General features: G+C 38.7%; 1 protein-coding gene across 1 annotated transcript in view; it reads right to left on the reverse strand.

Moving 5' to 3' along the window:
• Positions 1-5,268: 5,268 nt before the first annotated feature.
• The window catches only part of si:dkey-22o22.2 (neural-cadherin), a 152,661-nt gene continuing 139,804 nt past the window's right edge, over positions 5,269-18,125 (reverse strand). The window contains exons 25-34 of the mRNA XM_041988730.1: positions 17,192-17,319; positions 16,753-16,880; positions 16,489-16,600; positions 13,434-13,614; positions 13,122-13,288; positions 12,560-12,824; positions 12,010-12,190; positions 11,589-11,839; positions 10,182-10,339; positions 5,269-9,548 (exon numbers count right to left, since the gene is read on the reverse strand). Of these exons, the coding sequence (XP_041844664.1) occupies positions 8,889-9,548; positions 10,182-10,339; positions 11,589-11,839; positions 12,010-12,190; positions 12,560-12,824; positions 13,122-13,288; positions 13,434-13,614; positions 16,489-16,600; positions 16,753-16,880; positions 17,192-17,319 (2,231 nt within the window). The 3' untranslated portion in view covers positions 5,269-8,888. The remainder of the gene's footprint in view (positions 9,549-10,181; positions 10,340-11,588; positions 11,840-12,009; positions 12,191-12,559; positions 12,825-13,121; positions 13,289-13,433; positions 13,615-16,488; positions 16,601-16,752; positions 16,881-17,191; positions 17,320-18,125) is intronic.

Below are 18,125 nucleotides of genomic sequence, written 5' to 3' on the forward strand. Positions count from 1 at the left end.
TCAAACAAGACCATATAGGCACTTAAAGGCCTACACATGTGCACGTCCTTTAACCGATACATACTCTAGGGTGCGTTCTCACAAACTGACATTTCCTAACAGGTTTATTAAACAAATAAACAAAAAGAAACCAATATGAATGAAAGTGTAGCTTAATTTGTTGTCTAATTAAAATATCAGTGTTTTCACTGCGATAGTTAAGGTTATGCATGGGGTGGACAACCATAAATCAATCAATCATGGTTTAAGTGATAAGACTTTCACTGGGATGTCTATGGAAGTAAACAATAGTTTCTCACTATTTTTTCGTTGAAGATTTTCTTGTTGCTGATTTTTCAGATTTGTTTCTTTTCTTTTTCTACCAGCATTTAAACCACTGTCACTTTTTATCTTTGCTTGGCAGATACACTGGTAAGACTGGAGTCTGACTGAAGTGTCATAAAATGACTCGGCTTCTTTCCTCACTGCAGTGCTGAAGGAGCGTTTCAGACAAACAGCAGGTCTCAGTTTGGTGTGACGTTCATTGTTAAAGCAGTCAAACGAAAACAAAGTGAGCCTCCATTGTGGGTCAAGAGAAACACCGCAGTGCTAATGAGCAGAAACTAACGAGAGAAGTGCTGAAAGTGTTCAGGAGTTCATGAGCTACCACAGAGCCGTAAAATCAGCCTGAAAATGCGTCAACAAGCTGAATGCTCATAGCTTCTGACTTCACTGAGACTTAATTTCCCTAAAAGATTGAGCATGCAATTATTTGATTTTCTTTTTAGGATTTTTAATAGATGACATGCAAAATACGTTGGTGTAGGTTATTTCAGGTGTGACAATCTATACAATTTTATATTCTGAAGTTTTAAACATGTTTAGACAAAACAGCACAAATCTGACCCAAACTAACACATGCAAACTGGCTAATTTAAAGCTGGATAAATGGTTTGGTTTTCTGATGAATACTTATGGTAACAGAAATGTAACTGAAATTAAAATAAAAATTGTCACAGCAACAACAATTAAACTAACCTATAACCTAAAACCTGTCTTTAACCCAGAATGAACATGATCATAAACTTAAATGTCATGATATTCATGTTAGTGTTATTTTTTTATTTATTTTTATTTTTTTACCACCCCCCCCCCCCCCCAAAAAAAGTTGAATTCATGTAATATCATAGTGTAAACAAAAGAATGTCTCTAGAACATCAGCAATAAAAGTACAAACACAAAGACATGCAGCCATGACAAAAAGTTAAATAGTGACCAGGACATTCCCCCTCTTTTTAAATGTATGTGAGACTTATATAGGCTATAATAACAGACAGAGAGCTCCCCCTTCATATGAGCATCTCCCCTACGGTGAGAGTATTGTGTAGGCCTGGGAAAGCGTGGTTTCAGACCCCCCCCCCCCAACCACCACCCCCCACCACACACACACACACACACACACACACACACACACACACACACACATGGATAAGGGAATATAATGAGTAATGTAAGCATAGTAAGATGTAATAAAATTGAGACCGAGATTAAAGAGAGACTATATAAAATGCTGTAACACATGCAGTAATTGCGAGGACAACATTTATTCTTTAGCGTATTAATGCTTGAAAAGCTGAATGTGTTTTTTAACAGAGACTTAAATGGAAAAATGGTTCATCTTAAATAATAAGAATGAATCAAAGCCTCCATCTGTCACTGCTCCACTTAAAGAAACACTGACAAACTTTCAGATGAACAGCTCCAGAACATCTTCGCTGTCCTTCTGATTGGTCCTCACGAAGATGGAAGTAGAGCAGCAACTGCATCTGAGAAACCTAACCTCCTTTCATTATTCATAACAATGCATATGCTTCATGTCAACTCAGTGTCTGCTCTAAATCTGTGTCTGGTAGGGGGAGGGGAGGAGAAGGAAGGTCAGAGGTAATTTTTTCCAACAAATAATGACTCAATGTTTTAAGAAGAGTTTAAGACACAAAACCCAGCGCTGAAAGACAAACACACATGTTATGACATGTTTAAACTAAACATTTCATAATTCAAATTATTTAACATTGTTAATCCAGTGTATATATATATATATATATATATATATATATATATATATATATATATATATATACGTCTGTACGTGGAGTTTTAGTAGCCTGAATATTGATTTAACATATATTTGTATATATATACGTGTGTATATTTATTCAACCTATCTGTTTATTTAAGTCCATGGTTAAAGTGCGCTCTAGAATCTTTGGCTATAATTATTCAATATCATTATTCATAAGTTTTATTTATAAGTATGCATTGTCACACCTCTGGTGTTTATAACAAACCAAACCCTTTAAAAATTGCTATAAAATTGAGCATGTATTGAGCAGTTTGTATAAAGTGCATGTACGTGATGAAGGAGTTTGCGCTTCCTGATGATCCTCAGAGCTATGTTGTTGGGGGCTCTATGCCCCTAGTAGGGTCACCCATGGCAAACAGGTCTGTAGGGTGGGGGGACCAGACAAAGCGTGGCTCAATAGAACCCTATGATGAGTAAAATCAGTGGAGCCAGGTTTCCCATGCCCGGATGTGGGTACAAGGGCCCCCCTCTGGAGCCAGGCCTGGAGGTGGGGCAAATATGGAAGCACCAAGTGGCTGGACCTTTTCCAATGGGGCCCGGTCGGGCTTAGCCCAAAAGCATGACAGTTTGAGTGTTGGACTTACCTCGATGCACGGCTTGGGCCCTGGAACCACTGTCCTAGAGAGAGAGGCTGGACCCGCTTCCATTCTAGAGTTGTTCCCGGTGAGAGACTCCGAGCAGGTGTGGGCATACACATTGCCCCCCGACTTGGCGCCTGTGCGTTGGGGTTTACCCCGGTGGACGAGAGGGTAGCCTCCTTCCGCCTTCAGGTGGGGGGATGGGTGTTGTTTGTGCTTATTCACCAAACAGCAGTTCAGCGTACCCACCCTTTTTGGAGTCCTTGGAAGGGGTGTTCGAGAGCACTCTATCCGGTGATTCCCTCGTTCTGCTGGGGGGCTTCAATGCTCACGTAGGCAATGACATCTGTGTACTGATCCAGTGGCGTCAGGTGCAGTAATGACTGCACCACAGGTAACTCCTCCAAAATTGTGGACAAGTGTACTGTCTTTTTTTTAAGGCGTCACTTACCCCTGTACTTAACAATGCTCTAGTACCAACCAAACAAAGTCAATGCTGCACCTTTAACACTCAGAGAGTTTTCACTAAAAGTTTATCCATTCAGAGATACTGCAGTAAAAATGTTGGCACAAACAGGATGCCTGTTATGTATGTGGACCCACAACAAAATAAATATAAATGTCTCATTTATAGAATAGAATAGAAACGGTTTTATTTATATACTGAGTTTTTCTGTTGTTGATCTTTGATGTTTTTGTTCTTTTTTCTTTTTTTTTAACAAGCTATACCTTTAAATATGGAAGCGATTTCATATTTAAAAGCCTATTTTTGCTTTGATTATTATTTCTCACTAGGAATGTTGCTATAAGGGACCCTGTTGAGTTATTTAATACATATCACAATAGTATCAATTATGATCATAGACCATTTATTTTTGATGAATGTTAGGAATGAAAAATCTCAATGAAACAAATTCTTGCAGTCATGTGCAATCACAGGCACGACCACATGGTGGCAATATTGCATCACAGCAGTAACCAATACTGTGATTATCCCCCCCCAAAAAAACACAAAAAATATAAACATTCTGTTTTGAATATATAGAGTTAAAGCGTTTGTCTTTTTTATGTACATTGTAAAAGACATTGCTCTACCCATGGAAACGCCCCTGTGTCTCTGACTGCTGTCACTGATTCTGCACCCAGTGGTTGCTGCTGCATCTGTTTCTCCACTGATTTGTAGCTGGTCACTGATCTTGTGTTCATGTCAATGTGTATCGTAACATTTTTTTTTCTAGTGCTGTGATACAGACATGAAGTTACAAACTGTACTGCTTTAATCTGTAATCAAAGTTTTAGTGTTCAGTTATTTTGAAACTATATTTACAGTACAACTTCAGATCATCTATGCAGTTGTTTTGTTTTTCTGACTTACATTTGCAGTGTGTGCTTTTGCTTTTATCATCTTGAGTCTAATTCTTTGGTGCTTGTATTTTCAGAACAAGCTCAAAATTGCTTGTTTCAGAATTGTCATTCAAATGTTTCAGAAAAAGAAAAGTTATTGAAAGGGAAACCAAGTTTGAATCAACCCTAAATTTAGTCTCTTCCCGAATCAGCTGTTACCCACTACCAATTTCATGCTGAGGACAAAGGACTATAACTGAACATTTATTGTGATCTGTAGATTTTAGCTGGGCCACCTGGGCCCTGTGCTTCACCTTCTGGGTGGGTGTCTGGTCATCTCTGTGGTGGGCTGCCTGGGTTCCATACTCTGCAGTAGTTGCTTGTTGCCTGCATGTTGGGACCCTCTTTGTCTGTTTTTGATCCTTGGAGGGGGCATGGTTGCGTTTGCATGATCCCATCTCATTAAAACTACTAATTCTGTATATTTACACTCACACCAATTGCTGATGTTATGTATTCACATCCTAGTTGCTGGTGTTTTTGTTGTTTATGATTTTCTCAGTTTGTCCCCTTATTGGTGCTCCTGATGATTCTCTGCTTTGTTTTCTTACAGAAGCTGTAAGATGATTTCTGTAAGTTTCTCTACAGGTGTAGCAGCTGGTTGTCTGTTTGGATTTTGATTGTACATTTGTTGCTGTTGTTTTTTTTTATCCTTTGTATCTTTATTTCCTTTTATTCTTCACTTGCTCATTCTGTCTTCTTTTCACTCATCTCCTCCAGCAATAATATGTAATTCAGTGATAACCAAACTAAAAAAATAAAGAAGTGTCAAGGGGGATCCTCATATCTACAAATCTCTATTCTCTTTATTTTCAGTAAGCTCCCTTTGGTAAAGCAAATTTGTTCAGCATAGCATGCTTGCTAAGATGCTGGACAGGCCAAGGTTAAAATAAATTAATGAATAATTAATGATGTATCAATAGTGAGAAAAACATTACACTTGACCTTTGCTTTCCATTGAATAATAAGCTGATGTATTAATGCAGTTGATTACAAAGAATGATGCTTTCATGTGAAAAGTATCTCCGTTCTCAAATACCATATTTAAGGAAAATTAAGTAGCTTCACATTAAAGCCATCAATAAAATTAAATTTTTGCTGTATTTTACCTGTTTTACTTTTGTTTCTTTAGCACCAAAGAATATAAAATAAACTTCTGGGGAAAATTATTTATTTATTTTTATTAAAAGTCACATACAAAAGGAATATTCATTGGTCAGCTGCTATAAAACGTCCATATATACATTTTATTATACAGATCAAGACTGCCCAGCACCCAATGACACTTTCAAACTACAGTATAATAAAATGTGAATTCAACAACACATTCACACATATTAAACTGCTTTAAAAGCACAGGTTTTACAACAAATGCTGACAGATGTCGCACACTTCACTGGCCAAAACTCACACAACATCTGCATCACATCAGTTCATAAAAAGACACCTGTATTTCATTTGGATGCATAGCTTTGAGCACAGTTCTTTCAGGGCTCATTCTTTCTTTTTGCTTAGGAACAAGAAGAAAAAATAGAACCAATCCCACTATCCAAATGGAAAATATGCAGTTATTTTCCTGTAGAATCCCAACTCAGCTGCAAATGCTCTGATAGTTAAATACAAAATATGCCATAATTTTAACTTTTGTTCTATAACACTTTCTGGGTAAGAATTATGTCCAGAAGGCTAAACTTGGACTCATCTGTGTCACTATTTTTACAACTGAGATTGGATTTACACAGATTATCAAATGTTTTTTCAAGTAAGAGTTTTAAAAAAGCATTTCTACAATGATTGTACTCTTGCTTGGCCAGACTCCATCCACCAGTCTTCTTCTTCTTTTTCTCTCCATATAAAACTACATTCATCAAGCGGTGTAATGGAAACATACATAGCCAAGAGACAGGCTGCGAAGCAGCCATCAGACATAGTTCTGGTCAAAGTCTGCAACCAATAATGGACAATCCCCCGTACCTCATTACTTAAAAATAAAAAAGTTCATCTAGCTACTTGAAAATATTACTCAAGATTGCTGTATTGTTCAAGTAGAGGCTCCACAGACATTTTTTTTGCATTGAATTTAACACTATTCTTCTAAATGAAAATATTCATATAAACTTTAACATTTCTATTTTGCCAAATTATTCAAATTAATTGAGATCATATTTAAGTAGAAAAAATATGATGGGCAAGATTTTAATCCAACAAAAAGTGATCCCCAAAATTCTGATTGAACAACAATAGTTCTAAAATTCCTTTCTTCACTTATACCCTACTGAAGTGTAAACACAGCTCACACTTCTGTGGCAATAAATAGCTCGTTAGCATTATACCAGCTATTTAAAAGCCGTGTGTTTATTGCTTTGCCCTCTAAATTTGGGGTTGGATGAACAATCTGACACCATTTCATTGGCTGAATGTCAGATTTAAAGGCTTATTATAGGTATCCTGACAGAATAATCTAAATTTTTTACTTGAATTTTAAGATTTAAATGTAATTTGTGCAACATGAACTGAATCTAGCCCATCTAGACTTTTTACACTCAAATCTATGTGATTGAAATAATTGTGTTTTATTAGTATCACTTCTCTTCAGTGACCTCTGGTGTGAGGATGCTAAATGTGCAAGAAGCTGCTCATGAACCAAAATGAAGGTGTGACTCAGTGAAATGTGGATCTCACACAGGTGAACAAGTAATGAGCTACAAATATTTCAGATTAGGAGTTCTACTGTTATACTTTTCAAGTAGGCAGATGTACATTTGTCAGCAGCTCAGCTGAAAATGCAGATTTCCCTTGAGCTTAACACAAGTCGTTTCCTCTGCTCCACTTAACACAACACACAACCAACAGTAACTGGAAAGAACCTTATGGGAAGTTTCTTTAAGGAGTAGAAAAATAATCTCTCATCTGAAAACATACCAGCAAAGCTGATTTTACAAGGTGGAAACACTGGGGGGGTAAAAAGTGTTTCACATGGTGAGCTTGCAAGGCTTTTTTTTTTTGTCAAACTGATTCTTCGATCCTGTCTGAAGACTCTGAATCATCTACTAGTGCAACAAGAAGGTAGAAAAGACAAATCAAAAGCTGGTTATTAAGAGTGTTTTGATGGTCTCAAAATTCAGAAAGCACAAAGTCAAAGTGACATTTCTTTTTAAAATAAAACTGCGAAAGAAAGCCTCGTCCTGTTTTAACATTTCTTTGTGAGATTGATTTCTTTTTGGGTTGTACAAGCAGGTCAAAATGAAAACTGCTCGGGCAGAGATAAAAAAAGACAGAAATGCTCCATTAAAATGCCCTCAAAGAAAAATGTTGAGTTTTCTTTGTAAGATTACAGGGTCAAGGCCTTAATGTCTGCATTTTTAAATGTACCAAAATCATTCTTCCACACTCATCTCCACCCACCCTGAACATTTCTAACACAATTTGATGATAATTTTCCTTTAGAAATATCCTGTTATGACCCTGAAAGTTCAATTTTCCAAAAGGAAAGCACAGTGACCTACACATAAAAAAATAAAAAATAAATACAGCACAACAAAGTACTTAGAAAGAAGAAATTAAAGGAAAAGATCGAGTTGGGTGGCATTTTCCTGGGTGGTAGATGAAGCAGTAACATATATATATTCTGTGCTTTTTTTCCTACTTTAAGCCTCTGAACCACAACTCTGGCCTCTAACATCTCTGTCCTGCATCTTGTTTTCCACATGAGCTACCACGAGGACACGAACTGAACCGTCCCTGCCCTGAAAGTGTCTCTGATTTACTGTCGTCATTGACCTACACACTAGAGCAGAGCTGCTGCGTTTACGTGACATCTAATGCACAGAGATGTTCGAGCAGTTTAAAAAGGAAGATGTGATGATTTTTGGTGCCATTTGTGTTCTAAGGTCAATCTGAATTTGTAGTTTGTCATTTAAAAGTTGCATATTGTTACACTGACATTGTGAGGAATAACTATATAGGGATCAAAACCAACAATGTTTGAGTGAAAATGGATGAAAACAATATGAAAAGAAATATGCATCAAATAAGAACTCCAAAACGTTACTGAGGCCATGTAAAAACGTGTGCCATTTTCTATATTGTGTGAAACATTAAACTAATGCTAAAACAGCTAAATCATGAGCTGCATTATGTAACATCTGAATCTGTGACATTTTGCTGTTTGGTTTAGGTTTTACTCACATTAAACTTTCTCTGTAGTGCTTTCCTGACTGGTTCTCAGTGATCACAGACTGATTGACCAGCCTAATTTAATTACAAAGCCAGTCATTACAAAAGTCTGAGACAAAGGTATGAGACAGCCAATCAGATTTTAGCATCCCTCACAGGGTTTTGTTGGTTTTTTATTGGGCTGATGGGAGCCATGTTCAGAGCTGTACTTGGGCTTTAACCTCTTTCTAATTCATAGCTTAGCTTTGTGGCACCAACCAAATGCTTATTAACATCATGGATCTTTCAGCTTACATGATGTCTGGTATTTATGATCTTTTTCTGCTTTTAAAATCATCTGTGAAGAGCACCACCTACTATCATCATTGTGTCTGTTGGGTGGGTTACTGGATTGAGAAACTGCAGCTGATTAAGCTTTGCTTTTTCTGCTTCGTGTATTATTATTTTTTAATTTTTATTTTTTTTATAGCTTTGCTGCATTTTGTTGAAATGATATACCCTGAAAATTTAGCCTTTCTTTTGTTGTTTTCAGATGTGGAGTAAAAGCAGCACGGAGCTTCTTTCTTTCCACTTACACAATGTATGTGGCTGGGGTTGTGTAGCGCCCCCTAGTGGTGCTGAGGCAGGGGATCATGGCTGTGACTCCTCTGTATGTAGGCGATTGCATCCCTGTATGTGAGCGCCAGCTGGGGCTGGTCGTACATCTCACTTAATGTCTGGAACTTTGGGCCCCATCGTGCCAGCCTCTCGTACACAAACTCTCCTTCATCCTCCTCCTCTTTGTTTCCACAGGCAACTTTTCTACAGGACACTGCAGATCCCAGAGAGCTGAGGCTTCCTGCTGAGGACCCAGAACCTTCCACACACCAGACGTGGTAGGCATCTGTTGGGAAAGCCTCGCTGTCATTATCTGCTTCCCAAATGATTCGCGCCACGTAGCTTTTAAAGTCCACATGGGAGCGCGACCCAGATGTGGCGTCAACATAACTGCCTGCGTCACTTGTCTCCATGTCTCTGCCTGCGTGAGTGGTGTAGTTGGCGTAGGTTGAATCTCCGTTGTAGCTGGGATTGGTAGTGTGCTGATGGTGGTGGTGATGGTGATGTGGGATGCTGAGGTAGGGAGCACCTGAGCTGCAGGAAGAACTGGATGGATGGACCTCTTCCTGGGAGCCAGGCGAGGATTTGATGAGTGGGGCGGTGGTGCAGGAAGATGACTGAGACAAACTGGAACACAGTGGACGCTTCAGCTCTGTGATATCATAACCATTCTGATGGGATAGAAGGGGGGAAAAAAACAGATGTACTCTGTAAATAAGATGTTTTATTATGAATTAGGACTATACATTAAAAACTCTTTTCTGCAGGTGAGATTTAATAACACAAAGCTTTGAATTCCCAGTGATTTGTTAAAGAACCACAACATATTTGTTATGGTAGCAGAACTGTGCTGCATTTCATAGCTTCCTGTGTCTTCTTCCATGTTTCCTTTTTGCTTTAAGTCCAAGTTAAGCATATTCAGAGTTTTTAATGTAAACATGTTATAGTATAGTTATTGCTGAAAAGCACAGTTATTTTTGAAGAGCTAGCAATGCACTTCAGATGTTTGAAGGTTGCACGTCTACTCAAAAAACTGGGATTTCAGTAGGAAAAGTGGCCATTAAGTGTTCAGTGGACTGATTTTTGTGGAGAGGCACAGTGGTAGAAAGTTAAGGATGACCACATATACTTGCCTCAGTTTTTAATAGATACACCAAAACACCCCTTTTTGTCCAAAGTGGTTCTGGTGTTGACTCAGGACTGTTAATAGATTCAGTTCTAAGTTGGTTCTTGCCTGGAACTACCCCATATTTAAGGGTATAAACATATTTTGTTTAAAACAACTTATTTGGGTATGTGTGTACCTGGTCCTGCTCTCCTCCACCTTCCTCGTTGTAATTGAGGATGTTTTCTCGGATGTCCTCCCAGCTCTCATGTTCTGCAGGGATGTGGTAAACTCCTCGTTTTCTGAACTTGTTTCGGCTGCCTTTCTGGTTCCAAACCGTCACTGCCACCAGCACTACTACAAATAAACACACAGAAAAGCAGTCAACATTGCTAAGCATCTTTTCATACATATTTTAGTACCCTTCCTCAGTAGACATTAATTTTCCTCTTGCCGGTTGCAGAGCAGCTTGAATGCAAAGTGGAACATTAATGATCTTCAATAAAAATCTTCAATAAAATCTGATCTACTTTAGCTGCATTTATTCAGAAACATTAAAACCAAGCAATGACAAATACATTTTATAATAATGGCAAACAGGTGAGAAATGAGCCCCACGTAGGAGGAGTATCAATAAAAAACACTAACTTATTGAGGACAACAAGAGGTTGTCAGGAAATGAAGCCTAACAGTGGAAATACAAACAACCTGACACTACAGTTAGTGCAATGTTAAGGGAAGCAACCATCTATGTTAAAACTAAGTGGCTGACCGGATATAATGTTTCAAGTTATGTTATATTACCCAGTTCCCTCTGCAACAGCATGTCTGTACATTTTGATCTATTGGAAATGCTATTGAGCTGCAATCTGTTACATAAGTTAGTTACATAAGCAATAAGAACAAAAAGAGATGGCTAATTTGAAAGTATGCGTGTGTAGATTTACTTTTTTGGCATTTGCTTCCAACAAGCTGTTTCTTTTGCAGTCTTTGCACCAAAAGAACAAAGAGCACTGAGTGGGATAAGTGGGATGACTTCAGTAATTGAGAAAATCTTTTAGTCCACTTAAGCTGAAATAAAAGGTTTTATTGCACATATCACCAGCATGACAACCTGGCACAAAGTGTTTCAGAGACTAAAACTATCCACAGCAATAGATCACATGAGCTAGGAGATTATTATACTTAATACTGCTACTTTATGCTTGCATTTAACTGCCAAACAAGCTGACTATGGATGTGTGAATATTAAGCAAAGGTTGAAATATGTTGAAAAATAAGGGAAATGGAGGGGGCCTATTGCTGTGTTTGCTATGGGCCAAAAAAGTGCTTGTATCTTTTTGTTTTTAGATGGTTTCTTTATTCCAGATTCTAGCTCTGTACCAGAGATTCCTTCAGGCTGACTTGGCTATGTTTAGTTGATGTTATATTTATGTTATTTAGAGATGACTTGTCAAATCACTTGAACTTGAACTGAAGATGGATCCAGATCTTTCTTTACTTCAGTTAACTTGGTATCATTTTTCTGAATGGAACATAAAAGTTTAGAGGAAGTTTAATTTAGCCTGGTGTGTTAAAATTCATCTCACTAATGAATCGCCCTTACCGATGAAGACGAGCAGGCACATGCTGATGGCCAGGATGGAGCTGGGACTGAGGGCGGCCAGCCGGTGACCTTTGACCTGCCCCAGTTCACAGCGCTGACCCCTGAAACCCTCCTGACATCTGCACTGGAAACTGTCGGGTGACAGAGCCTGGCAGATGCCGCCATTACGGCAGGAGGACGGTCCGCAGGGCGATGGCACACAACGGTGCTGACCTGAGTCATCTGTCACTGTCACCTGAGCTCCAGGACACCTGGGAAAGTTTAGAGTTCACAAGAAATGACAAGATGAGCTATTTAGGTTGTAATATTCTACAAACCTAAATTGTATTAAATTATAATCTTGTATGACTTCAAGAATAAATTAGTGGCAGTTTAATGGAGGTCATGCACGTGTGCAAGACTGTGTTAATGAGTCATTTACTTGCACTGGTGTTTCCTCCACAGATCAATGCAGCGCAGTGGGCTGCGGCAGGGTTGGCTGCTGCAGGCGTTGCTGGAGCAACCTGAGGTGACACCTCGCTTCTCCAACACTGTTACCAAGTCCCGGCTCTGCCCATCCAAAGGAAGGACCTGACCATTAAATCGAACATCCCGCAGACAACCTGCACGAGAAAAGGTCACTTTTACTTTCTTTAAAATCCTAATCATTTATGGATTAAAGACCCCACTTGATTACGCTGTTACTAAAAGGACAACACACTTCACACACTCAAAATATCTCATGATGAACACCATAAGAGGATTGTCTGGATAGATTTAAGTCTAAATCTGTAATCTTCTTTAGTCTGTTGTATGAAAACACAAACATGTAAGCAAAAGACAACAATTAATCGCTATTGAAAAATATTTAAAAAAATCTATCCCATTGTTATCATAGATATCCGATTTTCTCGGGTCAATTTACTCAGTTTCAAACATTGTAAAATCAAAGACTTTTTAACAGAACAATTCAGAACAGGTCGAGATCTCACCCTGAAAGTCAGCCTTGTCACCAGCATTTGGTCCGTTGCCAACGATTAGGCTGGCTGGGTAAATCACAAGCTCCCTGCGGCTCCCCAGCTGAGCCTGAACCTCCCTGGAGCCCCCGCCCTGCTCCAACCGCAGGGTGAATATATTGTCATGGCGACTGAGGCTGACCAGGACCCACTGTCCAACGTCCACTCGGTGGCCGTGAAGCCGCAGCATGTGTGCACCGTCACCCAGGTTGACACGCACCGAGATGTGACCCTCAACAATCTGAAAAAAAAAAAAAAAATAGTAGATCACTACACTTCTATTTCATAAGGTTTTACATGGGAGGCTTCATACATAACGAGCCCTGTTTAGCACATACGCCCAGACAAAGATGACTCCATGTTAAACATTGTGGTGTAACTACAAATTATATATCCTGTGAAAGTTATCAACATAAATTGCATTCATGAAGTTAAATGATCTTCAAGTCAGGAAGACATATCTGAAAACATCAGCTGTGATATACAACTGTCCATCTTGGGGTATGGTCAGTTAAAGTTGTCTCAGAGAGAGACAAACCTCCAGAATGATGTACTCGTTGGCCTCCCGAGATGCCACGGAGAGCAGAGTGCCTGAGGTGGCTCTTGTTCGGAGGAGCAACTGGATGTAAGTGCGTCGGGAGTTGCTGCCTCCTCTGAGCTGAAAACGTACCACGCTGCTTGAGTCGAAGGAGAACTCTGGGACAGCTGAAGGAGGAAGGAGGAGATAAACATTTAAACTGGTCTCACAGCATTTTTAATCCTCAAAGTTTGAGAATTTTGCACTCCTACATCTATTTCTATATCCACATATGATCCCCCAAACAGAAGATATCAGGAAACTCTCCCTTACCCCTGTCACACTTGTGTCCAGTGTATCCTGGGCGGCACTCGCAGCTGAAGGAGCCCCACTCGGAGAGACAGGAGGCGTGGACACCACATGACGGACCGGCCGCTGTCACGCACACCCCGTCTGTAAGCCTGCACCCAGGTGCACTGTCCACACTCTCACCTGGAGATGCCAGATCGTACACCTGAGAGATGAAGAGAGGCAGGATATGAGAGAGATTAAATTCTTGTTCTTGAAATGCTTTGGTAAGATTGTTTTATGCTTTATATTTTTATTAAGTATGATCAGTGGGAACTGTCTTTACATTTCATAAAAAGGGCCCAATGACACATAATACTCTCTGTTTCCACTTATATGATCAGCTGTGTTCATAGCCAACATTAGATTAGTGGTGTCATTTTTTTTGTTTGTTTTCTTTTTTTCATTTTGCATTTTTCATCCCTCAAGTCTAAATTCTGAATTCGACATGCACTAAATTTCAACACATGCCCATTGTGTCAGTTGGCAGCTGTATTGTGTTTCATTTTTCGTTGTCTCAGTCTACGTTCACACATGAACTCCAAAATGTGTTCTGAAATCTTCTGAAGGAATTTGATTCTGATTACATAGCAAAGAAAAGCGTGTAAGAAGGATGGAATTGGTGCTTCTTTTAAGGTTGTGAAAGCCCATTTGTTATGAAAATTTGGTCAAAAGCTGTGAAATTTACAGAACTGAAAGGGTACCTCCTCCATGGAGCATGAGTCATTTAACAGCACTGTCTTGATGAAATCTGGATATTTCATCCCAGAGGATATGTCTGAGAAACAATACACATTTTAAAGGATTGATCACATTAAAATCAGTAGTTTTTTTATGATTTCCAAGAGCTTTTTATTCAGAAAACTCATAAAAAAGTACAGTAGTGAAGGTAGAAAAATAAAAAAAATCTTTTTAGGTGTCTTTAAAGTCTCCAGAGTGTGGCTTTTTGGCCTGACAACAATATATAAACTGCTGAGTAGAGTCCTGACCCTTTTAACCTTAACCTTTTTAAACTTGACATCCCCCAGTTGGAGGACTTGGGGAACAGATTGTGCCAAAATGGCTTTTATTGGAGACTTTTCCTGAACTCACTTTACTAAAACCTTCACCTTCAGTTTTGTTCTGCTTCACGTCTTCAGATTCTATGATTTGATAAAGATTAAGATTAATAGCTGCATCATTCTAAAGGGAACATATATTCATCCTAAAATGTTTTTTAGTTGAAGCCTGAAACTTTTTCCATTTTGCTATGTGCCATCTTCATTTATTCTTTTCCAGTAACACAATAATGATATTTACACATCTGCGCAAATCTCACAAGTGTTCCCCTTGCCGTGACTCCAAAAGTAATCACACTTTTTGGTTGCAGAGAGAGATATATACATTTGAAACTAGGCTTAGGGTTTAAAGGATTTAGATGTTGAACAAAATAAATTTGAACAAACTATTAGTTTTAGTGTTCACAGAGGGCGTCTGAGTCAGTAACGGTGCTCACAATGAAAGTAAAAATAGACCTCCGATCAGTTTTTATCAACTGCCAGTTCCAATACAGTTTTAATCAGACAAAATGGCTGCTTTGAATCACATTTATGAGAATACCAATTCATACATCATCCGTGACCTTCAAAGCAAGACAGCTAATATTGCTTGTTGGAAGAATCCTAACACCTTCTCACTCTCTGGATTATTTGAAGGGATGCACTTGGTAAATTTGAATCACTTTTAGCTTAGAGCTCTGTTACATGTTTCAGGTTAGTCTAGTTACAATCTGCTTAGTCAAGAATTAAATAAAACCACATTAATTGTGTTAGAAATAATTTTTTTCTTTTTGTATATGGACTATGTTTGTATAATGTGTAAAGGCCACTCGTACTCATAGTACTTCGGTCCAGGACTTTTTTAGATAATTGGATGAAGTCAATACTAAAAGATTATGTTAAAACACAGCACAGTTTATCAGGGATTGGTTACCAGCAAGTAAAATAGCAGCATCTCTGCCGCAGTGTTGAACTCATAAATGCAGTGACACCATTCCTTTTTCTTAATGGAAGAAGGTGTTTCCAATCTGTGCACATGGTTTAAATGTCTGCAAAATGTTATTGTAAAAGTTGCACTTTTTCTGTGCTGATGCTTGGTCTCTTCAGTAGCCCTTAATGATTTTAGAAATTTCACATTGGAGCATCATGATGATTGGCTAATGAAGTTCCCATTCAGGTAGTACTGTCTGCAGTGGAAAGGGAAGCAGAGAAATACCTGATAGTTAAAGTGAGTGGAGGCAAGTTGGACTGTGTTATGCACTGGAATATTAGCATTTCATTATAGCTAAACCTCATAAAGACTTATAATATGATACTAATCTCTTAAATAACTACAGGAAACAAGCTTAAAACACAAAGGTTTGTGGGTAAAATGCTACAATGGCTGCAGTGCTGGAGTAATATTAGTATACTGTACTTCCACATACAGCTTCTCATTTAAAAGCAGTCAGAAGTATTTTTATGGGAATATTTGGTTTATCATGAAGGCTTTTGAGGTTTTCACACAGCAGCAGAGGAACCACAGCAGCTTGCTGCGTTTCAGGAGGATGAAGAAGAAGATGGAGCTTCTTTTAATTTATATTACATTTTGGACTGTGATGTTGTTACATTGGTCTTGGCTGATGAGCCAAACTCAGACCACCATCTGTCCAACCACCACCCCCCATGGTACTCTAGCACACACACACACACATGGTACACACCAACCCAAATGAATCACCAAGGATTTGGGATGAGTGAAATCATGCATGTGCAAGCACACAGATGCAAACCTATAAACATTAAAACTGCATTTAAAGACAAGAAACAAGCTTACAGGAAATGTTAATGATGTCTGGGGCAGAAAAGCACACACACACAGATGTTTTTCCTTCACTTCAGAGGACATTGCATTTACTTACATTCATTTTGAAGAGACATAATAGTAATCCTAATCACCGCTCCTTTAACTTAAACATGAGCAAGAGCTAAATCTAACAAACAAACATAGAGCATAGTGCTACCTGACTGTCGACCACCAGGTTGCGGATGCAGCCAGTGAAGCTTCGGTAACGTCGGTAAGGAGACATTTCCTTCATCCCTCCCAACTGAAGAGGCTGGAACACATTTAAGTGCCTGTCAGGAAGAGAGGATTGAGATGAATATGAAGAGTGAAATTAATAGGAGACGGAAAATATGAAGTATAGCAAAAGAAGATGTGTAAATTAATATAAATAGATTAAAGTTTATATCAGATTATTTTCTAAAATTTGCAAGCTTGTTCATACCTTTGGTTCCCAGGTGTCTCTCCTGTAACCTTACAGCCAGATTCATCCACCTCCTGAGTCCCCCCTCCAGTCCCTTCCAGCTCATTTGCTACTACACTACCACACTGGTCCAGGACCAGCTGGACATTCTGAACACAGAAAGAAAGTGACACATACCATGATGCAAATATTATGTCTCTGCATTATTATTAATGACACAAGGTCTTGTAACGCATCTTGTAACTCCTGTCACGTATGTAACTATTTAAATATTGGACATTACTGCAGTCAGCTGAATTTTGTGAATTATAGCTGATAGAATTATAGTAGTTTAAGCTAATCAAATGTATTTATACATCTTCATCTTTTCCATCCATCCAACCAACTATCAACACTTTTATCTGTCTATCTCGGTCAATATTAATTTACTTATCAGCCATTATTCATCCACTTGTCTCACCTTTCCATTACTGATTATGTCAAGGTGATGCCAGCGTCGGTCATTGATGCTCGATTTGGGCGGGAGCTGAAGGGTCAGCGTTCCAGATCCGTGGTTTATACTTAGAGTTGGTACCCCATTTCTCAGCTCTGGATGGAGAGATAACATCAAGACACCATAATGAATGTGTAAAAGGCTGATGTAAAATACTTTTGGTGACTGAAGTCCCCTTAGCTTTGAGAGTAGAAATTACGATATTTTTTCTTTGCATGAACTTATGCTTGTGTGCTTTTTGGTAACTGTAGAATGAAAAAAAAGACAAAAAAAAAAAAAAAAGTTTTGTTTCTTGTGCTTGAAAAGTTAATACATGACCTGACATCGCTTATCTGTATTGCTGTGTAAGCTGCTAATTCCCATCAACAACTGCAGAAAACCTCTCCATCAATTGTGAGTTTTGTTTATCCTCCAATAAACCTCACAGCTGCTGTCCCAATCAGATGCGTGTGTGTTCATGTGTGTGTGGGACCTGTTCAAACCTCACAGTCACAATATTGAACATGTAAGTAAAAAACGCTTCAGAAACATCAATGATGCTGTCATCTTTGATTTTTCTCTCCCCAGATCCATGGAGCAACAGCCTGGATTCGATAATTACATAACTTTAATGCCACAAGATTATGCAAGAAGCGTTTGAAAGGCCATCGGCAGGCAGGCTAATCCATTAAAGCCATATAAGGACCGCCGGGAGCTGACATTAGAGTTTATGAAGCACTTCCTCTACCGAGAAACTGTCTTTACAGCAGTGAATTGATGAACGTTTTGTGTTTGTTGAAAAGGACAAGCTGTAGAATGTTCCCACTGGGAGTGTGAGATTAGCATGTGTCTTACAGAGCTTAGAAGTTAAAATAATGTTTAAACTTTTAGGAAAAGGATGCCACATTTTGATCTGAATTTT

The sequence above is a fragment of the Melanotaenia boesemani genome, chromosome 6, assembly GCF_017639745.1.
Source record: "Melanotaenia boesemani isolate fMelBoe1 chromosome 6, fMelBoe1.pri, whole genome shotgun sequence".
NCBI classification, from domain to species: domain Eukaryota; kingdom Metazoa; phylum Chordata; class Actinopteri; order Atheriniformes; family Melanotaeniidae; genus Melanotaenia; species Melanotaenia boesemani.